The following is a 25,037-nucleotide window of genomic DNA, read 5'->3' on the forward strand; positions in this document are numbered from 1 at the left end:
AGAATACAAATCACGTGACTGTCTTTTCCCGCCTTTTCTCAACGGCGCCTTGCTGCATTGCTGGGAAGTTAGTGTGGTCCCTGAGAAGCAGCAATTTTTACTGGGCTCAGGGCGACTTTCATTTCGAAGAGAATGTCTGGAAAAGATTATGTCGCCGATAAAGGTAAACTGAATCTTTTTCGGATTTCCTTGTCTTTTTTCGGTTTAAAAAACGTTTGTGGTCGCTGCGCTGCAGACCTTTAACAATGGTGTAACTACTTTGCAGAAAAGATCAAGTCCTTCCTCACCGACTTCTATGCTACCGGTGACCGAGGAAAGAAAGAATTTGTTTACTCAAAGCAGTTGGTAAGCCCAGGATATTGTTTTCTCTTGAGAAATGCGCCATCTCCTTTTTTGATGCCGCATGGTGAGCATCACTTGCTGTTCGCAGGTCAACTTGGCGCATCGGGAGCAGGTTGCCCTCACCATCGACTTGGACGATGTTGAAGACTATGACAGCGGCCTGGCAGAGGCGATTATGCAGAATGCTCGCCGCTACTGCAACCTGTTCGCCGATGTCGTGTATGAAATGCTTCCGGACTACAAACATAAAGAGGTGCGAAGCGCGTCGTGCTTCTGACATCAGCTTCACCGGCATATTTGCAGATACGCACAGGGCTTTAACGTTTTCTCGTTCGTGGAAGCTTATATTAGCACTAAAGCATACGGGATTTCTTGCAGCCTCAGTAAGCCTACATAAAGTTTCTATTTGTAGTCTTGTAAAATAATAGGCGCTCTCGGCAAAATGCTCAATAGTCGCATGTTCTTGTTTCATTTGAGTGAATGGATTCAAAAATCCTGTCGGAGAAAGGACGTGCTGCTTTTGTAGCAAAGTTTGGGGCATTCACGTCAGTTGACAGTTTTATTTCAAACTTGCCTTTACAATTGGCGGCAGATTGTGGCGAAGGATGCGCTAGACGTCTACATAGAACACCGCATGCTCATGGAGAGCAGGAACCACCAACCAGGGGATGTGAGAGACCCACGCAACAAGTACCCTCCGGAGCTGATGAGGCGATAGTAAGTGACGAAACCACTCTTCCATAATGGAGTTGCATGGCTTCTTAGGGTAGTTGTAAATGTCCTGTAGCAACATGAGATGCTTGCAGCATAGTTAGAATCACATGTCGTCCTGAATCAAAAAATATGATGCTAATTGAAATGTAGACTTTGTTGGTGTTGCATGACATGTTTCTCCATGTTTTCACTTTGCAGGTGTAATATGTATGTTTGAGGAGACGTGCTTGCGAAGACAAGCTGAGTGTTCTTGAATAGCTCAAGTAGACTATGCATGCCCATATTCTAATAAGGATGTTGTTGCTTGCCGACAAAGGGCTGTTTGAATCTGTACACAGTAGTATCATGGGGGTGAGACTAGTTGTGATTTCGTTTTTGTGTTTAATGTCTTTATATACCTTTTAAGCAGGATATCAAGTTCTATACTGAGTTGCCATGGTCTAATGACTTTCACATATCCTTCTCTATTTAAAATTTTTTTTTGCAAAATCTGCATGTTTGACATCCTGGAAAGGTTAAACCGTAAAGTTGCCTGTTGATTCAGATTCACTTCATAAAGTGAATCTTCATAATGAGCTGCTTAGCCGGCGAGAATATTGCTTGCCACTCAACTTTTGTACTAACTGCTTCGTGTGTTGCATGCACTGTTCTGTGCTGCAGTGAGGTGTATTTCAAGATGCCGTCGGCCACTAAGCCTATGTCTGTGCGAGATGTGAAGGCAAGCTGCATTGGGAAGCTGGTCACTGTGAAAGGCATTGTGACCAGGTGTACTGAAGTGAAGCCAATCATGTGCGTCGCCACCTACACCTGTGACCAGTGTGGCGCTGAGACATACCAACCTGTGAGTGCGACATTTGAAGCTGCTTTCATTTTAACAAATGGTGTTATTCTTGCATCTGTGTGTCTTGTTTTTATTGATCACTTGGGGCATAATTGTGAGTGAAGTCTGCATTGCCTTTACGGGCATTATTTGTATGCTTGCTTTGTCTTAAAGCAAAGAAGGCAGGCAGCTTTGTGTCCAAGGTCCTAGCCAGAATGGAAGGGCAGGGGTGTGATAAATGCTCTAAATATTGACCACTAGGTTTCTGTTTGGAAATAATGGCTTTGTGTTGTTAACTGAATTTTGTATTGTAAGAAGGAAGTGTACAAAACATTTCTTTTGACAATACTGGAAGACGTGGCCCTTGAGAAAGGTGTGGCTTACAGGCGTTATTTCGGGTAATATTACATTTGTTCAGATTGAATGTTCAGCTTAGCTTCAACCATGTGATGCGCTGTTGAATGTGTGTGTCAACAAGGAATGGGCAGTCGCTAAAGAACTGTGGTGTATTTAGTTATCCTGTTTTAGTGAGAATGTTATATTTATATATTTCTAATTTTGAGACATGCATTATAATCACAATCGTACATCGCAGAGGTGCAGTGATAGGTAATGGTTGTGAGATGAGGCCACAACACTGGTTTTTTATTTTCAAGTTGTAGTCTGTTTCCAAACTTTCTTTTTGGTTTGAATGAATGTACTCTTCTCTTCACTGTTTAGTTGGCGCTTTCTGCTTGTAGGCAACCGTCTAAGTAATCCGGGTATTTGTTTGCTCAAATTCATTCAGATTCTGGCATACAGTTAGGTGGGTGTTATATATTTACAGTAGGCTCTTGCTAATTCAAACTCCAAGCGACCAGATATTTTTGTTTTTAATTATTATAAGTGCACTTTAATATGATCCAAAACTTGGTTGTCTGCTTTTAAGTGAAAAACTACATGGCAATGACAATTCTTCGCAATTCTGTCATTTTTAGTGCATTCCCACTGTCTGGAATGCCAAAACAGTAAGGGCTTCCGTGGCCTCTTTCACAGGTGCAGTGCAATAGCGGTAGACCTTCCTCATGCGCGGTGGTGTCCATGTAAGGAGGCTTCGCCACATGACGAGCAGATTGTATTGAGCGTGCATTATCAACACACAGGACCACGCGTACGGACGTCAGGGGAAAGCACATTTGCGTGCGGAACAGCGAGATGCCTTCTGAACGCGAAAAAATATATATAGCAGTGACGTGCCAATTAGCTTCCGAACCGGCATGCAGTTGGGCTTCGTTCGCAGGCACGCATCCGGCAGCCACAATCGTCGTGGGCTGGTAGCAAAGCTCAGGAAACGAAACTATGCAGCAGTGGGGCAACTCCAATTGACACAGCCCCCTTTCGGGCCACATCAGAGCTAATCGGTTGGAGGGGCCGGATTTTCAATTCACGCAGAGCAGCAAACCTGACTTTTGACCTCGGTCGGCGGTTTTTCACGTGCCATCGGAGCAAGACGAAAAAGTTTGAATTAACCGAATTCAAGAGAAATCGTGGCATAAATTAAGTGGCTTCAAAATTTGTTTGAATTAACTGAAAATACAAATTATCAGAGTGAATTATCGCGAGTCTACTGTATGTTGCTCCTTGCCTGGTGCTTGGCTTGTTCAGGCTGAAATGCTTGGGAAATGGGCCTTTCACCACACCTTGAGGAGAAAAAAAAACACCTTGTGCCATGGCACTCTGGTCGCAGACACCCTTGCGCCATCACTGTCATCATTAGGAAAAGAATATTGACCCTTGAAAAACTCTGCAGGCCAATCTCAGGCTCCAAGCTTGTGCTGTGGCGAATGAGGCGATTAGTTTTGCTTGTCTGTCTGTCTGGCCAACTTTACTCAAAGTTGAAAACCCTGTGGTAATCCTTTTTGCATGCAAGTGAGCCTTTGTGCTCTCAACGAGCCCTTGCTGACTGCCTGTGCACTCCTTTGGCAGATCAACAGCCCCAGCTTCATGCCTCTTGTGACGTGCCCAAGTGATGACTGCCGTGTCAACCGATCTGGAGGCCGCCTCTATCTTCAAACTAGGGGTTCCAAGTTTGTCAAGTTTCAAGAGCTAAAGATACAGGAACATGTAAGCATTCAAAATGCTGATTCATTTGTGTGACGAACAATGCGAGACACACTGAATGTGTACAGTAGAGCTCAGCATGTCAGTTAGCCAGTTTTAAAAAGCGGGCACACACTTCTTGTAAGAAAAACGCATGGTTTCTACATTCTTGAAGAGACTATATAAAGTACGCACCTAAACCCTGTCAGAGACGCGATCTCTAAGGTGAGTTTGTAAACTTCAGCTCTTGCTGAGCAAAGCTTCGAGCGATCTAGCTTGCATAATATTCCTTCCAGGCGCCTTTTATTATTTCAATTCAAAACAGATATTTCCTGGCCTAAATAACATATCCAGGCTTCAAGAAAGCCAATTCATTAATGGTTAATTTTTTTATATATACATGCAAATTTTCTTAGTCAAAATATTTGGAAGCACTAATATCGAAGCACTAGGATTTTATGAAATCAACACCCTAGGGATCGTGGGATCATTTTGTGTTTGTTTTGAAGATGCACATGATGAAGAAATTCTGAAAAAAAAAATATATATATATATATATATATACTAGTGGCAATATCTGTCGGCAAGAAAATGGGAGAAGACATGCAACCAAGCTCGCTCTTGTGTAAAATATTTTGTGGTGCATTTGTTCACTGGCTTAAAAAAAGCAGAGTGTTTGCAAGCCAAACAATGCTAAATTCACCTGGAATGAAAAAAAAAGTTATGCTGCCTAGAGCACGCTCTGAGAAAAGGCTCGAACACATTAGCTCTTTCTTAAAGAAATAAAACCATTATCACCAAAGGCAAAGCCCACTGAACGTTGTTTAATGGCATCCAACAACACACGGCAGGGTGTGGTTGCTGGCAGCAGAAATCTGAAATCTTGCAGTCTGTCATGCCAAGCTTCTCCACACTCATGCGGTGCTGTGAGGAGAAGCTTAAAATTCAGTCAATTCACCATTTTGATTGCTAGCACGAAGAGACCTGGCATGCTTTACCCACAGCGTATATAGATTTCAGTCCTTGAATATCGTGGAATTAGCTCACAAACATTTGCTTATTTCAGCTTAATCTGATGTGAAATCTTACATAGGGGTTTTTTAAAGATGAAAGAGCTGCGTGCATGCTTGGGCTCAGGTGGAGCTACTTGTTTTTGCTATGAGGTTGCATACTCAGATGGGTTTTGGCTTGGATGTACGCAATGTGTCTAGATTGACAGTTTTCTCGAGCGTTTGTTTTCGCTGTTAATTCAGAGCGTACTGCGGTAACGTGACAGCACAGTTTTACAAACTAATCCCAACAATGCGCTTTCGTCCTCCAGAGTGACCAGGTACCTGTAGGCAACATCCCACGCAGCATGACCGTGTATGTACGTGGAGAGCTGACCCGTTCAGCTTTGCCAGGCGACCACATCTCTGTGACCGGCATCTTCCTGCCACTGCTTCGCTCTGGATTCCGGCAGATGCAGGGAGGCCTTCTCTCGGACACTTACCTTGAGGCGCATGTAAGTTGAGGAAGGAGACATGTCTGCTCAGCAGCTGCTAGTATGCTTTATTCTCTTGTTTGTTGGGGCAAAGCATTTGCTGTTGTTACTTGTTTTGCACTGTATCTCAACTGATGTGCCCCTAAAAGAAACATGAGCATGCTAGATGTGTCCATATACAGGGTGTTTCACCTAAGACTTTCTGCAATTTTTAAAAATAAGCTATTTGAATTAGATGCACGCTTTTTCTGGCATCGCATAGTCAGTGCTGTAGTACATCATAATTCAACTAAGACGTGCTAACTAGCAGGCTTGTTAACGAATATTTAATAGTTAACTTTTAAACTATTACCGTTGGGCTCCTTAATTATTGAGATGCATGCAGCCCACCGTAAGTAATGTCCATATCCGTTTTTAGAATTTCGAGAACGCGATTATCCTCGCCGCTATGGCCCAACAAATTTCGCCTACATCGCGTCAAAATACATGCGGTTTGAGAAGCTTGCAGGCAAAACAACCTCTCCAGTGAACCTAACTCGTCGAAATAGCCAAAATTGGTTGGGCCACAGCGCCGAGGATAATCGCGTTCTCGAAATTCTAAAAACGGATATGGACATTACTTACGGTGAGCTACATGCTTCTCAATAATTAAGGAGCCCAACGGTAATAGTTTAAAAGTTAACTATTAAATATTGGTTAACAAGCCTGCTAGTTAGCACGTCTTAGCTGCATTATGATGTACTACACCACTGACAATGCTATGCCAGAAAAAGCGCGCATCTAATTCAAATAGCTTATTTTTAAAAATTGCAGAAAGTCTTAGGTGAAACACCCTGTATGTGTTACATGAAAACAGTGACTATAATAGCTTTTCAGAGAAAGGATAATTGCAAATAGAGCATTCTTTGCACTATACATGACGTGAGCTGGAGGCTTAGAGCATGAAACAAGCATACATTATCCTGCTTGAAAATCGCATTAGCCTAGTTTTCTATTTTCATCATCTTTTTCTCACAGTGACTGATATTTGTGCGTGCGTGTGTGTTACTGTATGCATCTTTTTTTTTTTGTCATTGTTCCTTTTCATAAAGCAGTGGCCAGTAATCTGAAACTGATTTAGTAGCGTGGGTGTTCTGTGTATTTGTGGCAGCCTGCCCATGCAGCTTTCCTTTGAGAGCTGTCAGCTTAATAAGTGGTGCATTGGTTGCCCTTATGCAGTTTACAAAAGTAGTGAGCATTCCATGCAAGAAAAGGCAGTTATGCACGGTGTAGGCACATTGAAGAAAGAGCAGGCCGACCTGTGCTGTCAGTACGAGGCCAGGAAGCCCCACCGATGTCTTCTTGCGTTGAGGCCTGTGCAGCAAGTGGGGTGTTGTGCCTTAGGTGCAAGGTGCCAATGCTTGCTTCTTTGTTCAGGTTCCATTGGTGACATCTCAGCCTTTTTGTTGCAGCCACAAGAGTGCATTTGACTTTGTTTTAGGTTTCTGTTTATTGACCTGCTGAATTCTGCTTTGTTCAGGCAGTCCAGCTACAGCTATTCGGAAAAGTTTTATACGGTTAGTTCAACATATAGTTCAATGACATAATCCTTTCAAAATTTGCTGTGATTATGATGACTGCCATGTCTAAACAATCAGTATCTGAGACATCACTGGTTGTATACACAAGCCTGTACTTGCAGCGTTTTATGATTGGAAAAGTCTTTTGTTTTCACATTGTTTCAAGTTCCTGTTTCTGCTGATAATTTTTTTTTTCTCATTCATTTCTCGTTTCCATTCCTTTTTTGTTATTTCTGCTCATTTTGCTACTTTTGGTTTCATTGAAATTTAGAGGATCACTAAGATGAATAAGATGGAAGATGATGAATTGGATGATGCCATGATGACACCTGAGGAGCTGGAGGAACTGACAGGTGCGAAGCATTGAACACAAGTTATGGCCTTATTATTTACTGCTTTTATCCTGTCATGCTGGCATGCTTGCCTGTTTATGTGGAATTTTGTGATGGCTGTAAAATTGCTTGGCTGTAATGACTGTAAAATTTTATACGCTGCACATAAATACCCCTGAAAGCACCAAATTAGACTGCTGTCGTCGTAGCTCAGTTGGTAGAGCACCAGAAGTGAAATTCAGAGGTCATAGGTTCGGATCCCACCGACGGCATGTGGTTGTTTTTCCTTCTGCTTTTATTAATATCCCATTGGTTAAAAACTACAAATTAAAAAAAAAAGACATTCCTTATGCCCCTTGGTTTTAGGTGGCTGTTGGCTTCCGTCATGAATGCTGTAATGAGCACCTGTTTTTCCTTCACTTATATGCCCAACTTTGAAAAGAACTATCCGGCTGCGTAGGCTTGTGTCATTTATTCTAATCCTTCATCATTGTTGCTTGCCGCATATCATCAATTGCAAAGTTGTTCAGATTCAACCTACTGATCATCCTATTCAACTAATTGCTTTTTGAATTGAATGTGGGATGTAACAATAAGGATAGGCCTACTTTATTGGCAGTGTTGCAATATGGGAACGTTCAGCATTTGGCAATAATAATGTGTGCCTTTTTTTTTTTATTAGAGGCCGACTTCTATGACAAACTGGCTGGCAGCATTGCTCCTGAGATCTATGGACATGAAGATGTCAAGAAGGCCCTGCTGCTTCTGCTTGTGGGCGGCATTGACCGCAATCCAAATGGCATGAAGATTAGAGGTGAGTTTTTTCTTTCTAGCAATGCTCTGAATCTCTCTTTCAATGTGCTTGGTGGAAACCACAGAGGCAGCAAGTGATCTCTTGCTTACCTCATGAATTTTGTCAATTTTTTCTCTCCACACAGGAAACATCAATATTTGCCTGATGGGTGACCCTGGTGTCGCCAAGTCTCAGTTGCTTTCGTACATCGATCGGCTAGCTCCCAGAGGTAAGGCAGTATTACAGTTACTATGGAAGCACTTTGAATAATATAACGGCCAGTGCTGCTAAACCACTGCGAAACTTGCTGATATCAGCCAAATTATTGTTTTTGAACCTGCATGTAATAAACACAAAACCAGAAAAATGAGTTTGTAGACGTAGTGCACAAAATAAAATATTGTTTTGATTTTGAGTTGTGTGCGCTTTGTGCTTATTGGAGAATTCGCTTGGAAAGGTTTTTTTTTTATATATTTATGCAAGCTGAGTCTACTACAGAGAACCAAAAGCAATTTCATGATGTTCATAGTTGGTACTCACAGTGACTGAAAATTTCCAGTTAGGAATGTGCTCATGCCTGGTCACTTTTCTTGCCTTTTTTAACGTGAATGCATTCTAGCATGAAGAGTGCAATGAAACGTGCGAAATTATTAGTTGTCAGAAAGAAGTCCATGCTGTAATCAGTTTAGGCGTTATTGTATAACACCTTGGGTCCCAACAGCACTAAGTCTGTTTGTGAAGCTCCCCTTGATCCCAAAGCTGTATAATTCAAACAAAATTCCTGTTCTTTTCAAGTTCTAATTATCCAGAGTCAACTGTAAGCATGTTTACTTGAAACCAGAGTTTGTATTCTGCACTTGAAGCTTTTCAGCTTAGCCGCCTGTTATGGTAAACTATTTTTTATGCACTGTTGCTGAGGCTTGTAGTGAAGACACTTTCTGGAGTGAAATTTCTGAGAGGCAATGCTGTTCTTAGTGTTTAACAATTTTGAGGTTTTCGAGCTGAAAAAAACAAACAGTGGCAGTGGATCTGTTTTGAGATGCGTGTCTATAGTTGAACGGGGTGTACTAGAATGCACACATTTAAAATGTATGGTGTACAAGACGAAATTTTTTTTTGCAGTCATAACAAATGCATCATTATGTTTTTATGCTCCTTTTTCACATTGCTTATACATCTTTTCTGTATTCCAGTGCTGCTTGTGCATAAAAATGTGGCAGTTTGCAGTGCATTGAAAATTCAATTTTTTTGATTAGGAGCACTCACTTTCCACTTCTGTGGTGTACAACTTTGATACCTGTAACAAAATTATGGAACAAATCTTAACAGAGCATTCATTATTGAACGTACAAAACTTTGTTGCAGTTAAGCAAGCGGTTCAAAATTTTACCTTGCTGCCGCAAATCTCTTTTATGTTTTTTCTGATATATTTTGGTTGTAAGGTGCCATCTGTAGTGCATCACTTCTCATAAACTCATTGAAAGGGTGCAGAAAACCAAATTCATGTTCAACAGTCTTGCAAGGGAACAGCAGTTCGCAATTGGTAGCCAGGTGCTGGAAGTGGTAAGGGAATGCGTCTACTTAGGGCAGGTAGTGGCCGCTGATCTGGATCATGAGCGGGAAATAAATAGAATAAGAATGGTGCGGAGCGCATATGGCAGTTCTCTCAGATCATGAATGGCACTTTACCAATATCCCTCAAGAGGAAAGTATACAACAGCTGTATCTTACCGGTACTCACCTATGGGGCAGAAATGTAGAGGCAAACGAAAAGGGTTCAAATTAAATTGAGGACAACGCAGCGAGCTATGGAAATGAAAATGATGGGTGTGATGTTAAGAGACAGGAAGAGGGCAGAGTGGGTAAGAGAATGAACATGGATTAAGGACATCCTAGTCAGAATCAAGAAGAAAAAAACGGGCTTGGGCAGGGCATGTAATGTGAAGGCAAGATAACCGATGGTCGTTACGGGTAACGGACTGGATACCAAGAGAAGGCGAGGGGGCAGAAAGTTAGGTGGACGGATGAGATAAAGAAGTTTGTTGGGATAAGGTGACCGCAGCTGGCACAAGACAGGGTTAATTGGAGAGGCCTTTGACTGACAGTGGACGTAGTCAGGCTGATGATGATGGTGATTTTCCAGGCCAGTACACGACGGGCCGTGGCTCATCTGGTGTTGGTCTGACGGCATCGGTCATGAAGGACCCACTGACTGGTGAAATGACACTTGAAGGCGGTGCTCTGGTTTTGGCTGACCGTGGTGTCTGTTGCATTGATGAGTTTGACAAGATGATGGATGGGGATCGTACCGCAATACACGAGGTCATGGAGCAGCAGACCATCTCCATTGCAAAGGTGGCTTGGCCTTTTTTGCACTGCATGATTTCAACATGTGCATTCAATTCTTTTGGTCCCATTTTTGGCTCTGTCAAACTTGACTTTCCAGTTTTCAGCGCCTACAAAGTTGCGATGTTATTGTCTTGTTCTTTTGGTGGCGGGTTTGGCTTGAGTAATTTGGATGTGCCACTTAAAATTTGTTGTCCAGCATTTTCATCTTTAGTTCTGCCCTATGCATGCCATTTTCAACTATGATGAGCCACCAGGCAGCATTCCATGCTTGAGTGTTATGGCGAGTGAAGAGTGTCAATTGGAAGTGTCAGTTGATTTCCACTTTTTTGTTGATGTTAAGGAAGCTGAGACACTTTAGGGTGGCAGAGATAGCTTGGGAAGTTTTCTGTAATAGGGTCACCATGGCTGGTGCAGGACTAGCAGGAGGAGTCACTGGGAGAGGGCTTTGCCCTGCAGTAGACTTGGCTCTCCTTTTGATGGTGGCATCTTTCTTGTGCTGCTGAAAGTGCTTGCATATTGACGGCAGCTGTGGAAACTGTTTTTATGAATACGGTTGGCTGTATATATAATGTGTCATTTTTATTTTATTTTATCCTTGTGCCAGGCGGGTATCATGACGACATTGAATGCTCGCACATCCATTTTGGCGGCGGCCAACCCTGCGTATGGCCGCTACAACCCAAAGCGCTCCATTGAGCAGAATGTCCAGCTGCCAGCTGCTCTCCTGTCACGTTTTGACCTATTGTGGCTCATCCAGGACAAGCCAGATCGAGAAAATGATCTCAGGTTTGTTTGGCATATTTGTTGTGCTCAAGAAAAACGATTGAGTCTCTCCTTTTCTCTTTCTTCTTCCGAGCTCAATTGTGTCCTGAGTGGCAGATTTGAATGACACTTTTAAACAGTGTGGCCCATCATGAGGCCAAGGCCCAGGAAGTGAAATGATGCTCTAGTTGTGCAAATACTTTGCACTATCAAGCAGCTGTGCTTTTTCTTTTTTTCTTTTATTAGTAATAGCCTGCATAGCTTGCACTTGTCTGCAGGAAAATGGTGCTGCAGCACCAGCGTCACATCCTTTAAAAAAGTTATCTCCGTTAAGAAAAAACAATGAACAGAGGGAGGGAAGGTGTGACAGCCAGGAAATTGAGGTGTGCAAGCTGGCAGTCGTGCAGAGTTCCCACCTTCATTCCTCTTAAGACCCCATCATTTCTGGTCAATGTGTACGGCGCCTTCCCCCCCCCCCCCCCCCCCCCCCCCTCCTCTGTTTCCTTTGTGAAATAGTCATTCTCTTTCTGACCGTGATTGAACATATACTATTATTCCCTGCATTACTGCCCGAATGGCAGTAATGATGCCTTGGCCAATGGTTCGGAGCGGCACGCCATGCATACAACCCGCGGCTGTCAGTGTGACCTTGCGCAAATCAATGAAACATTCATTTGAATGTGGGGCAACTGGTAACAAGGTTAGACCTTTTATAGTAAACTATGACTAGATTCAAAGCACTTTTGCTGTGGCTTTGATGTGAAACACGCAAGGCCGTAGCTACAGCAGTGAATGGCGTGCTACTATGGTGCGTATCATCCGAGCCTGCTGGGCGGCATGTCACTGCAAGGAACGCGCCGCTAGCATGGGTGCACTGCATTTTAGCTTTTGCACAGTATAACGTTATGTCCTTTCTGGTCTGAACGCCGAGTGCACAAGACGAGTTAGCAGCGCTGAGGCACTGCGTGTTTGCGCTCTCAGGCAGAGTCTGGCGCGCGGGACAACGCATGCGTGGTCGTACCGAGTGTCGCAGGCACTTATCGTCTAGCGGCTCTCAGCATAACATACCACATGGGCAAAATTATGCGCACATGAAGCAATTGTTTTGGCTGATTTTTTTTGCTTTTTCTCGAATTACTGGCTGCCAAACTGGGGATGTGACCTTTACACTAGTATGTATATACAGTATTCAATAATTTGAAATATTCGGATTACTGACTGAGTAATGAGAGGCCAAGTTTGGCCAATATTTGGCAAGAAGCAGTGGAAGTAAAAGGGCTTTGCAGGAACCTGGTTGGCCCCTCTATTAGTGTTTATTCTTGAAGGTCCTTCATGCCCTGCCACTAAGTATAGAGCAGAGCTACTCTTCATGTGAATCTAGCTGCCAGGTTCCCCTCTGTTGTTAGCCAACCAGTGAAGCAGGTGTGCAGGGTGTAGAACACACACCCTATTAAAACTTGTTCGTTGATGCATAACTAGAAAGCCTATTTCAAGAACAGACACTGGTGCTCCACTGCTTGGCAGGCCATCAGAGGGTTGTTTTCCTGCTGTAACTGTCTGTCTGTTGACTTTTCAGGCTGGCAAACCACATTACTTTTGTGCACAAGAACTGTTCAGAGCCCCCGCAAGGCACCCGTAAGCCACTGGACATGCGTCTCATGCGGCGGTACATTGCACTCTGCAAAAGCAAGAGTCCCGTAGTGCCGGAGGAGCTCACTGACTACATTGTGAGTGCCTATGTTGAGATGCGCAAGGAAGCACGCAACAGCAAGGATGCCACCTTCATGTCACCCAGGACTCTGCTGGCCATTCTGCGCCTCTCCACAGCCCTGGTGCGTGTTCTCCTCGGGCTTTTTTTCTGGCTGTCCAAGCAGAGCGGACATCATTTGGTTCAAAGAGCTGTGCCAGCATTCATTTTGACTTCTGATCAGCAGTTTCATCAGACTCTGCCTAGATGTTTTTTTTGACCAGCAATATATGCTGGAATGTGTCATTTCTCCTTGCATGCTGCTTCTGCTGCATTTCTGCTAGCTCCCAGTGGGGTTTTGATGATGTTGATTGCTTGGGAATCATACTGTGGCAAATTAGTGGCTTAAATCATTATCTGAATCTTTGCTGCATGCTTTGATTCTCAGGATATTGTCTTATGGCTGTGATGACTGGCACGGCTGAGACGCAGGGTTAATCAGGTGGACTTGCACCCACAAAAGAAACTGAGCTCGGTGGCGGTGATAGCAGCAAGTGTGCTGTAGGTTGCCAGGTTAACAGTGACCCCATTCCTTTGCCGAACTGCACCAACCCAGATAAGCTGCGCCATCCTGATAAAAATACGGAAAATTGCGCCAAACTGCTCCAAACTTGTTGCAGCATATAAATTGGGTGGTGGCATGTGCTGGTTATCCAGGCAGCCACATCATTACATACCTTAGTTGTTGCCACCGTTTCAAAGTGTTACAGTTCATTGAAGTGCACTTATAATGAACATGATTGTCACAGAGAATTCGTTCCTTATGCCCCGAAGGTAGCAGCTGTACTTGTAAAAATGAGTGTTGAAACACAGGCCTCCCACAATTTACTTTTTTTTATGCAAATACAGTCGACGACCGATTTTTCGGACTCTCTAGGGACCGTGAAAACGACCGAAAAATCGGGCAGTCCGGAGAATTAAATTTCACCGAAAAAATCATGAGCTTATTACCAATATGCCGGAGGAAGCGGCCAGTTGTATTGCACACATTCTAAAGCTTCTCCTGACTATATTTCGCCGCATGGCATACCGTATGAACGCGTATAGAGGCTGCAATTTTTTTTTTCCATATTCGAGGGCCAATTTTCAGGGTGCGGCTCATACACGCCATGTGCGAAAATGTTTTTTTTTTTTTTTTTAAGTAAAAACACACCATCCAGGGAATGAGCTACATTTATTTTACGTTCAATCGTCACTCGCGCACGCTCATCCCAAAAGAAGCCGCGCAGCATGTCCGCTTCAACGTGTAGCCGTTGTTCCGCACTTCCATCACATAGCAGCTGTTTTTCGAGTTCGGGAAACTCGCACGGCTTGCCTCGGAAAACGCGCTTTTTGCAGCTTGTGTTTCTCTTTTGGGTGCACCACCACCATTGGACGCACTTCTCGGCTACGTCGAATTTCCCACCCGCCGCACGCTTGCCGTGTTTGAGAGCTAACTCCCAGCTGTGTAGCTATTAAGGTGCTTGCCCATCGGGCTAAAACTGCAACGCCCGGCGGCAGCATGCGAAAGCCACAACCACAACTATTACGGCAAATGCGCTAACAAGCCACAAAAGGCTGGAGTTGGCGATACTGATGCCGATGTGAATAGCGGAAAATCGCGGCGGAGAAAAAAGTTGATGATGATGATCACGGCCTCGGGCGCCATCCATGGACGGCACTTGGAAGCTCCTGTGCGCGTGCCGTGGCCGCCGCGATCTGCTCCGGCGGCAAAAGCACGCTTCGATCGCGGAGGCCACGGCGTGCGCGTAGCCTCTGAGATCAAGCGCTCCGCGATCGTATTCGCGTTCCATATTCGGGACGAAAGAGTCCGCACAGATGAGTTCCGTGAACTGAGACTACGGTTCAAGTTCGTGTGGCAGAAGACATTCAAGAACAGTACGAATTCGAAACCACGCAAGCGCAGTGCTAACTCGCGCAGAATTTCAGCATCGCAAGTTAAAAGGCTCCGTTTAAGCTTGAATTTCGTTTTGTTTAATCAAGTTTTCCATCTGTACTGCAGTTTGAACTAATGAGGTTCCACTGTACACATTATATGGCGGCTTGGGTACTGGCGGCGAGGGCGAACGAGGTCCGAAAAATCAGGTGGTCAGTTGCGGTGCGTCCGAAATTTCAAACGCTCTTATACATTGGCTCTATGGGCCATGTCGCGTTGCCGCGAAAAAGTCCGAATAATCAAGCATGTCCGAAAAATCAGGCGTCCGAATTTTCGGTCGTCGACTGTATGCTAACCATCTTCGGTCCCATATTTTCGAGCCACTGCCCGTTTCTCGCTTACAAAACATGAGCAGCACATGCGTTGATATGGAGGCCAGTCGATGTCCTCAGGCTTGGGTGTCTTTAGAGTCTACCTTTCATCAAACGTGAGTCTACCTATAGTGCAGTAGAGCTCCTCTATAGCACAGGTCTTGATTTTGTCAAGGTCTTTACTATGTCAGTTTTTGGTGATGGCATGGACCTGAGGATGCTCTGGTAGTTGGCTGCTTACTAAACACAGTGTTGCTGTATAAAAGAAACACCCAGAAATACTTTCCATCCTGCTATTATTGTCCCTTTATAGGATATTTATTTTCAGTTATGACATCTTATGTGATCACGTTTTCAATTTCGTTTATGTCTGGTGGAAGTACTGCGTTTGCATGAATACAGTACAGCTGCGAATATAAAGAGAGGTTTGTTCCATGTGAAAACTAAAACTTTGTGCTAGCACAAGGTCATCTTCCACAGCCTCCGCGTCATTTAAGAAGCAATAGTTAAGAAACGTACGTGACACAGTCAAGTGTAGAAAAGCCCTTTCCGGGATACCTCAAACTTACTCCCTATTATGTAAAAATAATAAAGTTTTTCACACACACACACAGCACCGCTCACGCAGTGCTGTCACGCCTCCGCTTCTTGTCGCTGCTTCCCCATGCTTCATGCTGCCGTGCTGAGAATGTTAGCCCCATCGGCCTTTCCCTGCTCCTCACTGCACTTTGATTGGATTTCCTTTCTCAGTGACCTACGCCTTCTTCCAACGTTCCTAGCCAGCATTACTTTATTTTTTTTTTTCGTGCGCTACGCGTGTCTTACAATCCTAAAGCCTTCGAAAAGTTGACTTCTCCTCGCTGCTCTCACGCTTGGCAGTGAAGCCATCTGAAAGAGCGCAGTTTTATTGTTTTTGGTATTCATTTGCCTAAGATTTTTGGCCTTGCGGTCCGAGGCTTTGTGTGCGTCGCGAAGTAGTCATTCCGCAGGGAATTCTTTACTATGGCATTTTCTATAAAAAGATCTTTATTATAGCCAGGAAAAAAAGGTCTATGGAATTATGAAGTGGGGCCGAAGTTTAAATGTAGTATATGCAAGTTTAACTATATATGAGTTTACTATAGTGGGGTTCTACTGTAATAGGTCTCCCTATTAGGCCGAGCACAAGTCAGAACGATGATAGAAGGTCGCACTTAATGATGACACAAATATCATTTCAGGGGATAATTCACAGATGCAGATATGGCGACTTTTGCTTATGCGGCTTATCACATCTGCCAGAATATCATTTTTGCTGAGCCCTCCCGAGTGACAGCTTGTGGAAAGAGCCTGCAACGATGCCTGCACCAGCGGGGATGCATAGATAGCGTTCCACGCTGTGCAGTCAAATTTTCGGACCGAGCAAATGGCAGTTACTCTTGTAAAGTTCCTTTGTGAAAATTTCACAGGCAGCATGGCTGATGGTGAAAATTGCTTCGAGGCACAATCCGCCCATCCACTTTACGCTAAGAGCCATGCAGTTGCACAGATTTGGCAGCAAGCTTTCTCATTTATGTAATGGTTCGCTCAATTCATAGCAATTTGTGAACGTTGCATGCAGTTCGGGCGACATCTAGTGTTGGTGACAAGCATACTTCAACAATGGTAACGGCAGAGGCACGCGCTGTGATATATGCAAAGGAGGACAAACAGTGGTGACAATGCATTAGTGGCACTCCACTCGTCCTCTGAGGGTAGCCTCAGAGAGATCTCGAAGTGTCTGCGAGACAGGACAGTGCTGGACTCACATGGAGGATTTTTTCGTTTTCTGCATTCGTGTAACTGCCATTATTTTTATGTGTGCGCAGAAAATACTTATGTATGTTTGCTATGAAAATCCTGGCCTTGCGGCACATTGCCGCACGCTGGCTTTTGGTGCTTGCACCTCGTATGCGGGCGTTTGTTCTATCCGATACTCAGTGTCGTAGCTGCAATGCACATTTTAAATGCTGCATTGAGCTCTACTAGGCCAGTGTTCATTGCAAATGGGTTCAACTTATATGGAGTTGCTGCATTTCCAGTTTGCCATTCGTTTCATTTGTTGCAAGGAACTTGCTTAAATACATGGAATTACTTTTTTGTGACATCAAGGAAGGCAATAAGGGTAGAATTATTGTCCTGCCTACCATAGAAGTTTAGGTACTATAGGGTTTTTGATTTGCCAGTCCAGAAGTAGGAATAGCTACTTTTCTTTCTGTTCCTGAAATGGCAACTTCAGAACCCGTTAACTCAACTTCTGGGATAGGCAGGATGGTAATTTTGCGCTTATTGCATTCATTGATGCCGCAAAAAAGAAATATCATGCATTTAAGCAAGTTCCTTGCAGTAAGATCTCTTAAGAGCTCTCTTCAAAAAATTCCATAATTGCATAAGTGCACATAGATTTGTTTTACATGAAATTAAATGACGTAGTTAGAATCAGCACAGAAAAATACATCTCCGCTGAAAATTGCACATTAATAAAAATTATTTTTCACAGAGTAGTAACGAAAGAAAGGTAGAGATAAAAGAAAAGAATGAAAAAAAGAAGTTGGCAGGCAGCTTGCTTTTGTCACAGGGTAATTATTTCTGTTGTTGTAGCATTGTTATTGTTTGAAACATCATTCATCTTGACATCTGTTCCTGTTTATTCTGCAGGCAAGGCTTCGGCTGGGTGACGTGGTAGAGAAAGATGACATCAATGAGGCCATGCGTCTCATGGAAATGTCACGGGACTCCCTTGTGCAGCACGCAGAGCCTGGTGGCAGGCAAGTACTACGCTTCGCGAGCTTGAAATCGTACCATGGGCCTGGGACTGAAATGAGTCATAGTTTCTTTATAACAGCTGGAAGATGACACTGAAAACAAACGCACGGCTGTGCTGGCAATTGAAAACTGGCACTGAAGGATTGAAATTGCTGTCGACATAGTCATTTTATGCTACTTCGTGTTCTGCTTGCTGGGACTGCATGAATGGGCGCAACAGCAGTGAGGACGCGGCCCTGTGATCGTTCGGAGCTCGTTATCGAAATGCATTAATGGCAAGGTTTTTTTTTCATTCTTCCGCACAACTACTGAGAGCGTGGTTGAATACACTGGCTCTTAAAGATAAATGGTCTGCCTAAACATGTACGCTCCGACATATCAGCCAATGAGCTGCGCATACATTCAAACATTGCTTGAATGTGTAATTAGCCAACGCTATGACTAGATGGAGCCTGCCATGCAGAGAACACTGTTAACTTCAGTGACCTGGGTTCTTTGATGTGCACTGTCAAGGGTGTTTTCGCATTTCACCTGCATCACAAATACTACCTTCGAAGCTGGGAATTGGAACAGCGCCATCATGCTCGCTAGCAGAACATCTCACCGCTACGTGCGATCACCGGGATGGGAAGGAAACCAGAGCGCATTTGTGACATTTTAGTGGCCAGTGCAGTCCACTTGTAGGCATGCGACGCGAAATTGATTTGCGAAATTTCCCCCGGTACGTACTCTCGTCCCCATTCCACACGCAGTAAAGCATGTCACTTTTTTAGTAACCATTCCCTGTCCAGTAGCTAGTGGTTTATTCATAACTTTCAGTTGTATGAGGCATCTCTGCTGAACTTTCCATGCGAAGGGCGCAATTTTTACCAGCACTTCTGATAGATACTCTTGGCTTGTATTCTTGCATGCAAGTTTATGGCTACTTTTTCGACTTGTCAAGCAAGAGCAGCATTGTTTTCTGCAAAGTGCTTTTACTTTACTTTGACCAACATCCCCTAGATATCGTGCTGACTATAACTGTTTATATGCAGGTAAAATTTTTTACTGCCTTGGAGGCGTTGTCATCGTGACTTTTTTATAATGACATTAAATCTGTATGTGTGTGCAAACTCTGAAAATAACAGCGTTAACAACTTAAGGCCTTGAGCATTTCCTGCCATTTCTTCTGCATGTGGCAAGGGTATAACGTTGTCACTGACAAAGGAGCAGTGCACATAACCCATTCAGGTGACATTTGTCATTTTGATTGATTTCTACAGTTGAACCCCTCAATAACGAAAGCCCTCAAGAACGAAATTCTCGCGGCAACGAAAAATTCTGGCACCCCCGGCGAACTCCCATAGGGTTTAATGCATTTGTCCCCTCTCAACAGCGAAGGGTTTTTAAAAAGCAGTCCCGCATTAACGAAAGTTTGAGGTAGTGATCTGCAACATTTTTTCGGCACATCAGCCAGTCGGGAACATAGAATGGGCAAAACTGCAGCAGCACACTCATCCGACAAGTCGGGGCCGTTCATTTCACCTGCCAACAAGCACCGGCGCAGCCATTTTTGTTTACTTTCGGTTGGTTCGGTAATGATGATGATAGCAAAGCATTTTTTTTTTTGCCCGCTGAAAGCGGATTTTTGCTAGCCCGTCTGTTGGCGACTACGAGTGACGAGTGACGACGAAGATTGCGAAAACCAAGCACAAAGTAAGCAAGTAAGCTCGCGTGATGTGCTTGGTGCTTTTGACGTTATCCGGACTTTTCTCGGCGACCACGACGACGACGAAGCTATGCATAGCTTATCAAGCTGCGAAGCCAGAGTCGTCAAGCTGTTGTACAGCAATGTCAAGCAGAGTAAAATAAGCTACTTTTTTCATTAAATTTTCGTTCTGCAAGGTAATGGGTGTGCTTATTTGTCTATTTTCGCGACAGCGAAATTCTCACGACAACGAAAAGGTTTTCCTGCCCCGGCGGTTTCGTAATTACGGGGTTCGACTGTATTTTGTTTGTTTTTTGCCTGCATATTGTACTGGGCCTCAAGAAAGCCTATGAATAAAGATAAGAAATTCGGCAGTTTTCCAACAAAATACACAAATGGTCAATTTCTTACAAGCTGTCAGTATAGTTGGAAACTAATATTAAAATCGCAGGACTCATGAAATAAACACCTTATGGATCATGGAATCTTTTTGATACCCAGCAACAAAAATTCAGAAATAAAAAATACTACTGGTGGCAAAATCTACCTGCAAGAAAATGATGGAGGACATGCTACCACATTATTTTGAAGAAGAAAAAAAAATATTTGCTCTGTATGCTAGCCGGCATAAAAAAGCATTCTGAAGGATGCTAGTGCTAGTTTCAGGCGAAAGAGCTGAGAGTTTGCAATGTGTACAACTGTGTACAAAGTGCCTTAAAGTGTTAATGGCATATGTCGTGTTTCTGTTTCAGGGTCCAGACAGTGACAGACAAGATCTTTGCGCTGATCCGAGATATGGTCAGTGAGTCTGGAGGCAAGACAGTCAAGATGACAGATGCTGTTGAGCGTTGTGCCTCGCGTGGCTTCCGCCCCAACCAGATTGAAGAAGCCATTGAAGAATATGAAGAACTCAATGTCTGGCAGGTCAACCAGGCCAGGACTAAGATCACCTTTGTCTGATGCGTGGAACACCACCACTCTTTATGAATAGAAGTGGTGCACAGGCAGTTCCTTGTACTCTTGCCCTGTTGAATTTGCTGCCATGCTGAGACACAAGTTGGAACTCTTTGATATGTGCAGGATTGTAAATACATGAAGCTTGGATTTATGCAGCCTCGTCTTCACACACACAGCATACCATGTTTCTAGCGTCTTGCATTTGATGCTATCCCGATGTTTGCGGTACGCATTTTTATAAGCAGCATTTATCTTTTTGTGTAATTTGTAATTTTGTATAAGTGTAAATTGTAATGTTTTTATACATCCCACTTTGTTCAGCAAATTTGCTCAAAAGTTGGGGCTGTCTACATCATATTCACCACTAGCAACAGCCCTGTTTTGCGTGTGCATAATGAAGCATCAAAGTTGCACAGAATTATAGCAGAGATCCTTTATCACATGTGCATATTCGAAGTGGTTTGGATTCCGCTGTGTTCACATGTTCATGTTATTTTTTGCCAGTGGCAATGCAATGCATGTCCGGCACAAACCAGCACTTACACTGCCACATTATCAGTTTTCACGTTTTTCTTGTTACTTTAAGCCTAGTTAATGGAAATGTATGTGCCTTCAAGAATGTAATTAAACTCAGGAAATTCAATGCGTTGAGATGTTTCTTTGTGTGTTAGTAGGCAGATGGTGAACTCTGGACAGTTCAAGAACAATAAATTTAATTACTGATGACAGCTTGGTTGAAGCTACAGTCCACAACTAGTGCTGGACATTACAAACTTGGTTCATGATGGTAACGCACAAGTCCATTATCTGAAGGTACTCGTCAGCACCCTCAAGCAGCCGATGGTCACATATCTGGTAAAAAGAAAAAGTAGAAACATGGAGTATCTCGGGAAAAATGCCCAAGAGTGACGACAAATACACTTGAGCTGGAGGTCCAGTGCCAGTTTTTTTTTTTTTAGTAAAAGCTCGTTTAAGCAAAAGTTAGAGTTCTCGAACGACCCTGAAACAACTAACAAGAACCACATGCATCCCGTAAAATTTATTCGGTGAATGACTAGGCAATGGTTGCTTTATTTATTATTATTATTTATTATTATTATTATTATTTATTATACAAACTGCAAACAGCATGTGATGAGCATGCAGTTACGGCGCACTAGAGGAACAGAACTACATAGACAAATGCTGTGGCACCAAAGCAGCTAGGAAAAAAAAGGGGGATAGAAAAGACTAGCAAGACGCGTCAATTGGCGACTGGGCTCGGCGAGCTCGAATGAAGCTTGCAAAAACGAAACTATGGCGTGGGACTGTTGGAGATGGCCCGTCCGTCCATCGTCGCATGGTCCAGAGGTGTGCGAGCGACTCTAAACCATGGAATTCAGGTTTGAGTAGGGCTGTTTGGTCGATCACTTGCTGTGCCAATTCATACCTGGACACTGCCCGTTCGAATTAACCGATGTGAGACCCATAGTGTACGAATTAGCGAGCGTGCAATGCCATATACTTGCATAGGTGTTGGCCGGGACCACACCAGAAGTTTGAATTATCTGGATTTTCGAATTAACGAGATTTTACTTATAAGCTTTGAATAAAGACAGCAGTGATGTAGAGGCAACAATATGCAACAGCAAATAAATGTAGACATGCTTTCAGTGCAAGCAAAATGATGGGTACTAGGTGTGCGAATAGTACTTTTTCCAAACCGAACAGAATACAAATAGAGTGTTGGTCAAAAGCGAATTGGATACGAATTAAATAGTGATAGAGCCAACTCAAATACGAATTGAATATTTGTATACTAACATTCGCTACTTGTGCGAATAATTGTACAAAGTGAGCAGCATGCGAAACACTGAAGCACCAGCGGTGGCACTGCGGTATGGTGCTATAACTTATGGAGTTATAGCTATAAAAAGATGCAACATTAATCTCCATTAGGGGCTTGCAGCGTGAAGTCGGTATGCCAACTCCAAGAATGTTATCTGCATAGGAAAATTGCCTTTTGCTACTGATGACGCAAGAGGATGAACTCTAGCCACACGTCGGGTCATAAGACGAGTAATAAATATGAGCCATGGCCTCCGAGACTGGGCATCAAGGCCGAGTTTGTTGAACTTTCCTGAGCCCTTATTGCATCGTTCAGTCTTAGAGCCATGTATGAGCATTATGAAAATGACCACACGAATGGACAGTGTCGCGGCACTGAACTCTTCATCCCGTGCATACTGAGCGCAACTGTTTTCGAAATGGTCATCGATGAAAAATGCGGTGGGCCTTATTCATACCTCGTGCCCTTTATTCTAAAAATATTTGAAGAATTGAGAGCATATTCAATTCATTTAAAATAATTCTGACCATACACTATTTGATTTGTTCGAATAATTGAATAGGAGGATATTTGATTCACTGTTCGAAATTTCCGAATATTCGCACACCCCTAGTACCCCCTTGCAAAACTTACCGCTAGTTTTTCAGTCATTGCAGACTTTTGTTTGTCATTGTAGTTGCTGCTCAATACAATGGCATCATGCAACTGGCTGAAAAGTTGTGATGCTGCAAAACCTTCAAGCACCAGATCCTTAAAAAAAAAAAAAAAACATTTAAATACAATGTGTACCGCAGCGATCCAGTTTCAATATGTCGCATGCATACAGCAAGAGTAATATGTATGTCAACAACAAATCTGCTGGGTCAGTTAGCTTAGTTATAAAAGCTGCTGCAAATGAGATTGTGCTTTGGTATGTGGAAGAGGTAAATTCACTCCACTCCAATTAACTCCATGTAAACTTTCCAATTCTATTGACTTGCTTTACTTCACTCAAGAGCAGGCATACTATAGTTTTACACAGCTTCATCTGAGTTTACTTGTGACTGACTTGAGGGCACTTTTCTGTCTCATCTGCCATGTATGTACAAACTGTTTGTTTTGTTATACTTTTAAGTTTTGCAGTATGTGGACCAGATATGATAGATCGAAGTTCAGTTAGGCGCAGTTTTGTGGTGCGCATAGCACAAGCTTGCCCATCATGCAAGCACACCAATTTGGTGAAGTCTGCGCGCACGCTTTTTCAGATTGGGAGGATTAATCTGGTTTTGAAGGAGTTGGTTACCAATGCATACAGTGCAGGTGACAGTGCTAGCAACTAACGCAGACCGCGTCTCTTCCCGGCCACGGTTCAGTTCAGGTGCGAAAATATCTCCTCTGCCGCCACTGAAATATTTGTGCGGTCTCATGTTTGGAGGGGAGGACAGGTAGCATTGACCTTAATGAGAGCCAAAGTCCTGATGCACTCCTGTGTTGGAACTCCTTTCCTCACGTTTGTGTACCTGCTATCCTCTCCACAAGTTTCATGTGAAAAGCGAAAGCCGTCAAGGTTTTGATGTTTATGTATGTCACAGATGACGACTGCAGTCATGCACCGTGTTTCTGTGTGCGTGCGTGGCGCCAGCTTGTTCATTGTGGTCGGGTCCTGTGTCCTCAGATGTTCGTTCTATCAAGGCCTGGTCCCAATGCCGTAATGTGCATTATGACTGTAAAAGCGTCTTCATTTAAACAAGGCAAGTGTTTGTTATTAGTGGTGCTGTTTAAGTGCGCTTGACAGCTTTGGTTTCTGTTGCATTTTGGCAGCTAGCCAAGGCTTGCATAGCAGCAGCGTTGTCCACACAGCTGTACAATAACCTAGTTTACAGTAAACATATCTAAGCAATGCCACTGGTTGTGAATTCTACAGAAACATTGAGCTGTAACGCACTAAATGTGACCACATGAGGCTGAGGACAGTCCAGCAAATAACAGAAAGAAAAATATTCAGCTTCCTTTATGTGTGAAAACCGCAGTACATCGAACTCCTTCTTTTGATCCACATGACGCACAGGTAGACCGGCCAAATGAAATTAGTGTCTCAAATCTCTATCATGGGAAGGTGGGTAACTGTTGAGGGGATCCATCCATGCCTTAACACTACCAAATTTGAAGGTTTGTGACAGCTCCCCAAGTCATTAAAAACCGCACTAAACAGGCGTCTGCTTGCAGGTTTAATTTTTTACCCCCTGAAGCCAGCATGCACATATCAGCACAATAGCCTTTCTCTCATCTTGTGCTGCAAGTTCCTTCTCCTTACCTCTACTGTTGCACTCAGCTTCTCGTATGAGTTCGATGCACAGCTGGCAAGCAGGTCATCAACCCACCGCTTCGGGATGATCTGGACAAAAACAATACTGCGGGTAAACTTTGCAGACCATCACTCTTACCAACATTTCTTCAATGATACCACACAACTATTTAGCCAACGTTAGGATATAAAAGTAATCCTAAAACACCTTCGATCACCAGAAATGACATGGGGACGAACGGGCACCTAACATGAGATGCTGTCCCAAAA

General features: G+C 43.5%; 2 protein-coding genes across 2 annotated transcripts in view; one reads left to right on the plus strand and one right to left on the minus strand.

The window, feature by feature from the left end:
- Window positions 1-21,485, plus strand: Mcm7 (minichromosome maintenance 7). The gene is made up of 15 exons (XM_089543245.1): window positions 1-163; window positions 266-345; window positions 431-595; window positions 935-1,059; window positions 1,717-1,897; window positions 3,842-3,979; window positions 5,277-5,459; window positions 7,269-7,350; window positions 8,012-8,143; window positions 8,268-8,351; window positions 10,266-10,477; window positions 11,076-11,257; window positions 12,810-13,065; window positions 17,904-18,013; window positions 20,451-21,485. The coding sequence occupies exons 1-15, from the start codon at window positions 133-135 to the stop codon at window positions 20,656-20,658; spliced, it is 2,169 nt and encodes a 722-aa protein (XP_089399371.1). The 5' UTR covers window positions 1-132; the 3' UTR covers window positions 20,659-21,485.
- The window catches only part of LOC149341256 (replication factor C subunit 4), a 9,094-nt gene continuing 5,408 nt past the window's right edge, over window positions 21,352-25,037 (minus strand). Inside the window, exons 10-12 of the mRNA XM_089543246.1 lie at window positions 24,777-24,857; window positions 23,117-23,233; window positions 21,352-21,507 (exon numbers count right to left, since the gene is read on the minus strand). Coding sequence (XP_089399372.1) covers window positions 21,409-21,507; window positions 23,117-23,233; window positions 24,777-24,857 — 297 coding nt within the window. The 3' untranslated portion in view covers window positions 21,352-21,408. The remainder of the gene's footprint in view (window positions 21,508-23,116; window positions 23,234-24,776; window positions 24,858-25,037) is intronic.

The sequence above is a fragment of the Amblyomma mixtum genome, chromosome 5 (genome assembly GCF_055824585.1).
Source record: "Amblyomma mixtum isolate Tamu chromosome 5, ASM5582458v1, whole genome shotgun sequence".
Taxonomy (NCBI): Eukaryota; Metazoa; Arthropoda; class Arachnida; order Ixodida; family Ixodidae; genus Amblyomma; species Amblyomma mixtum.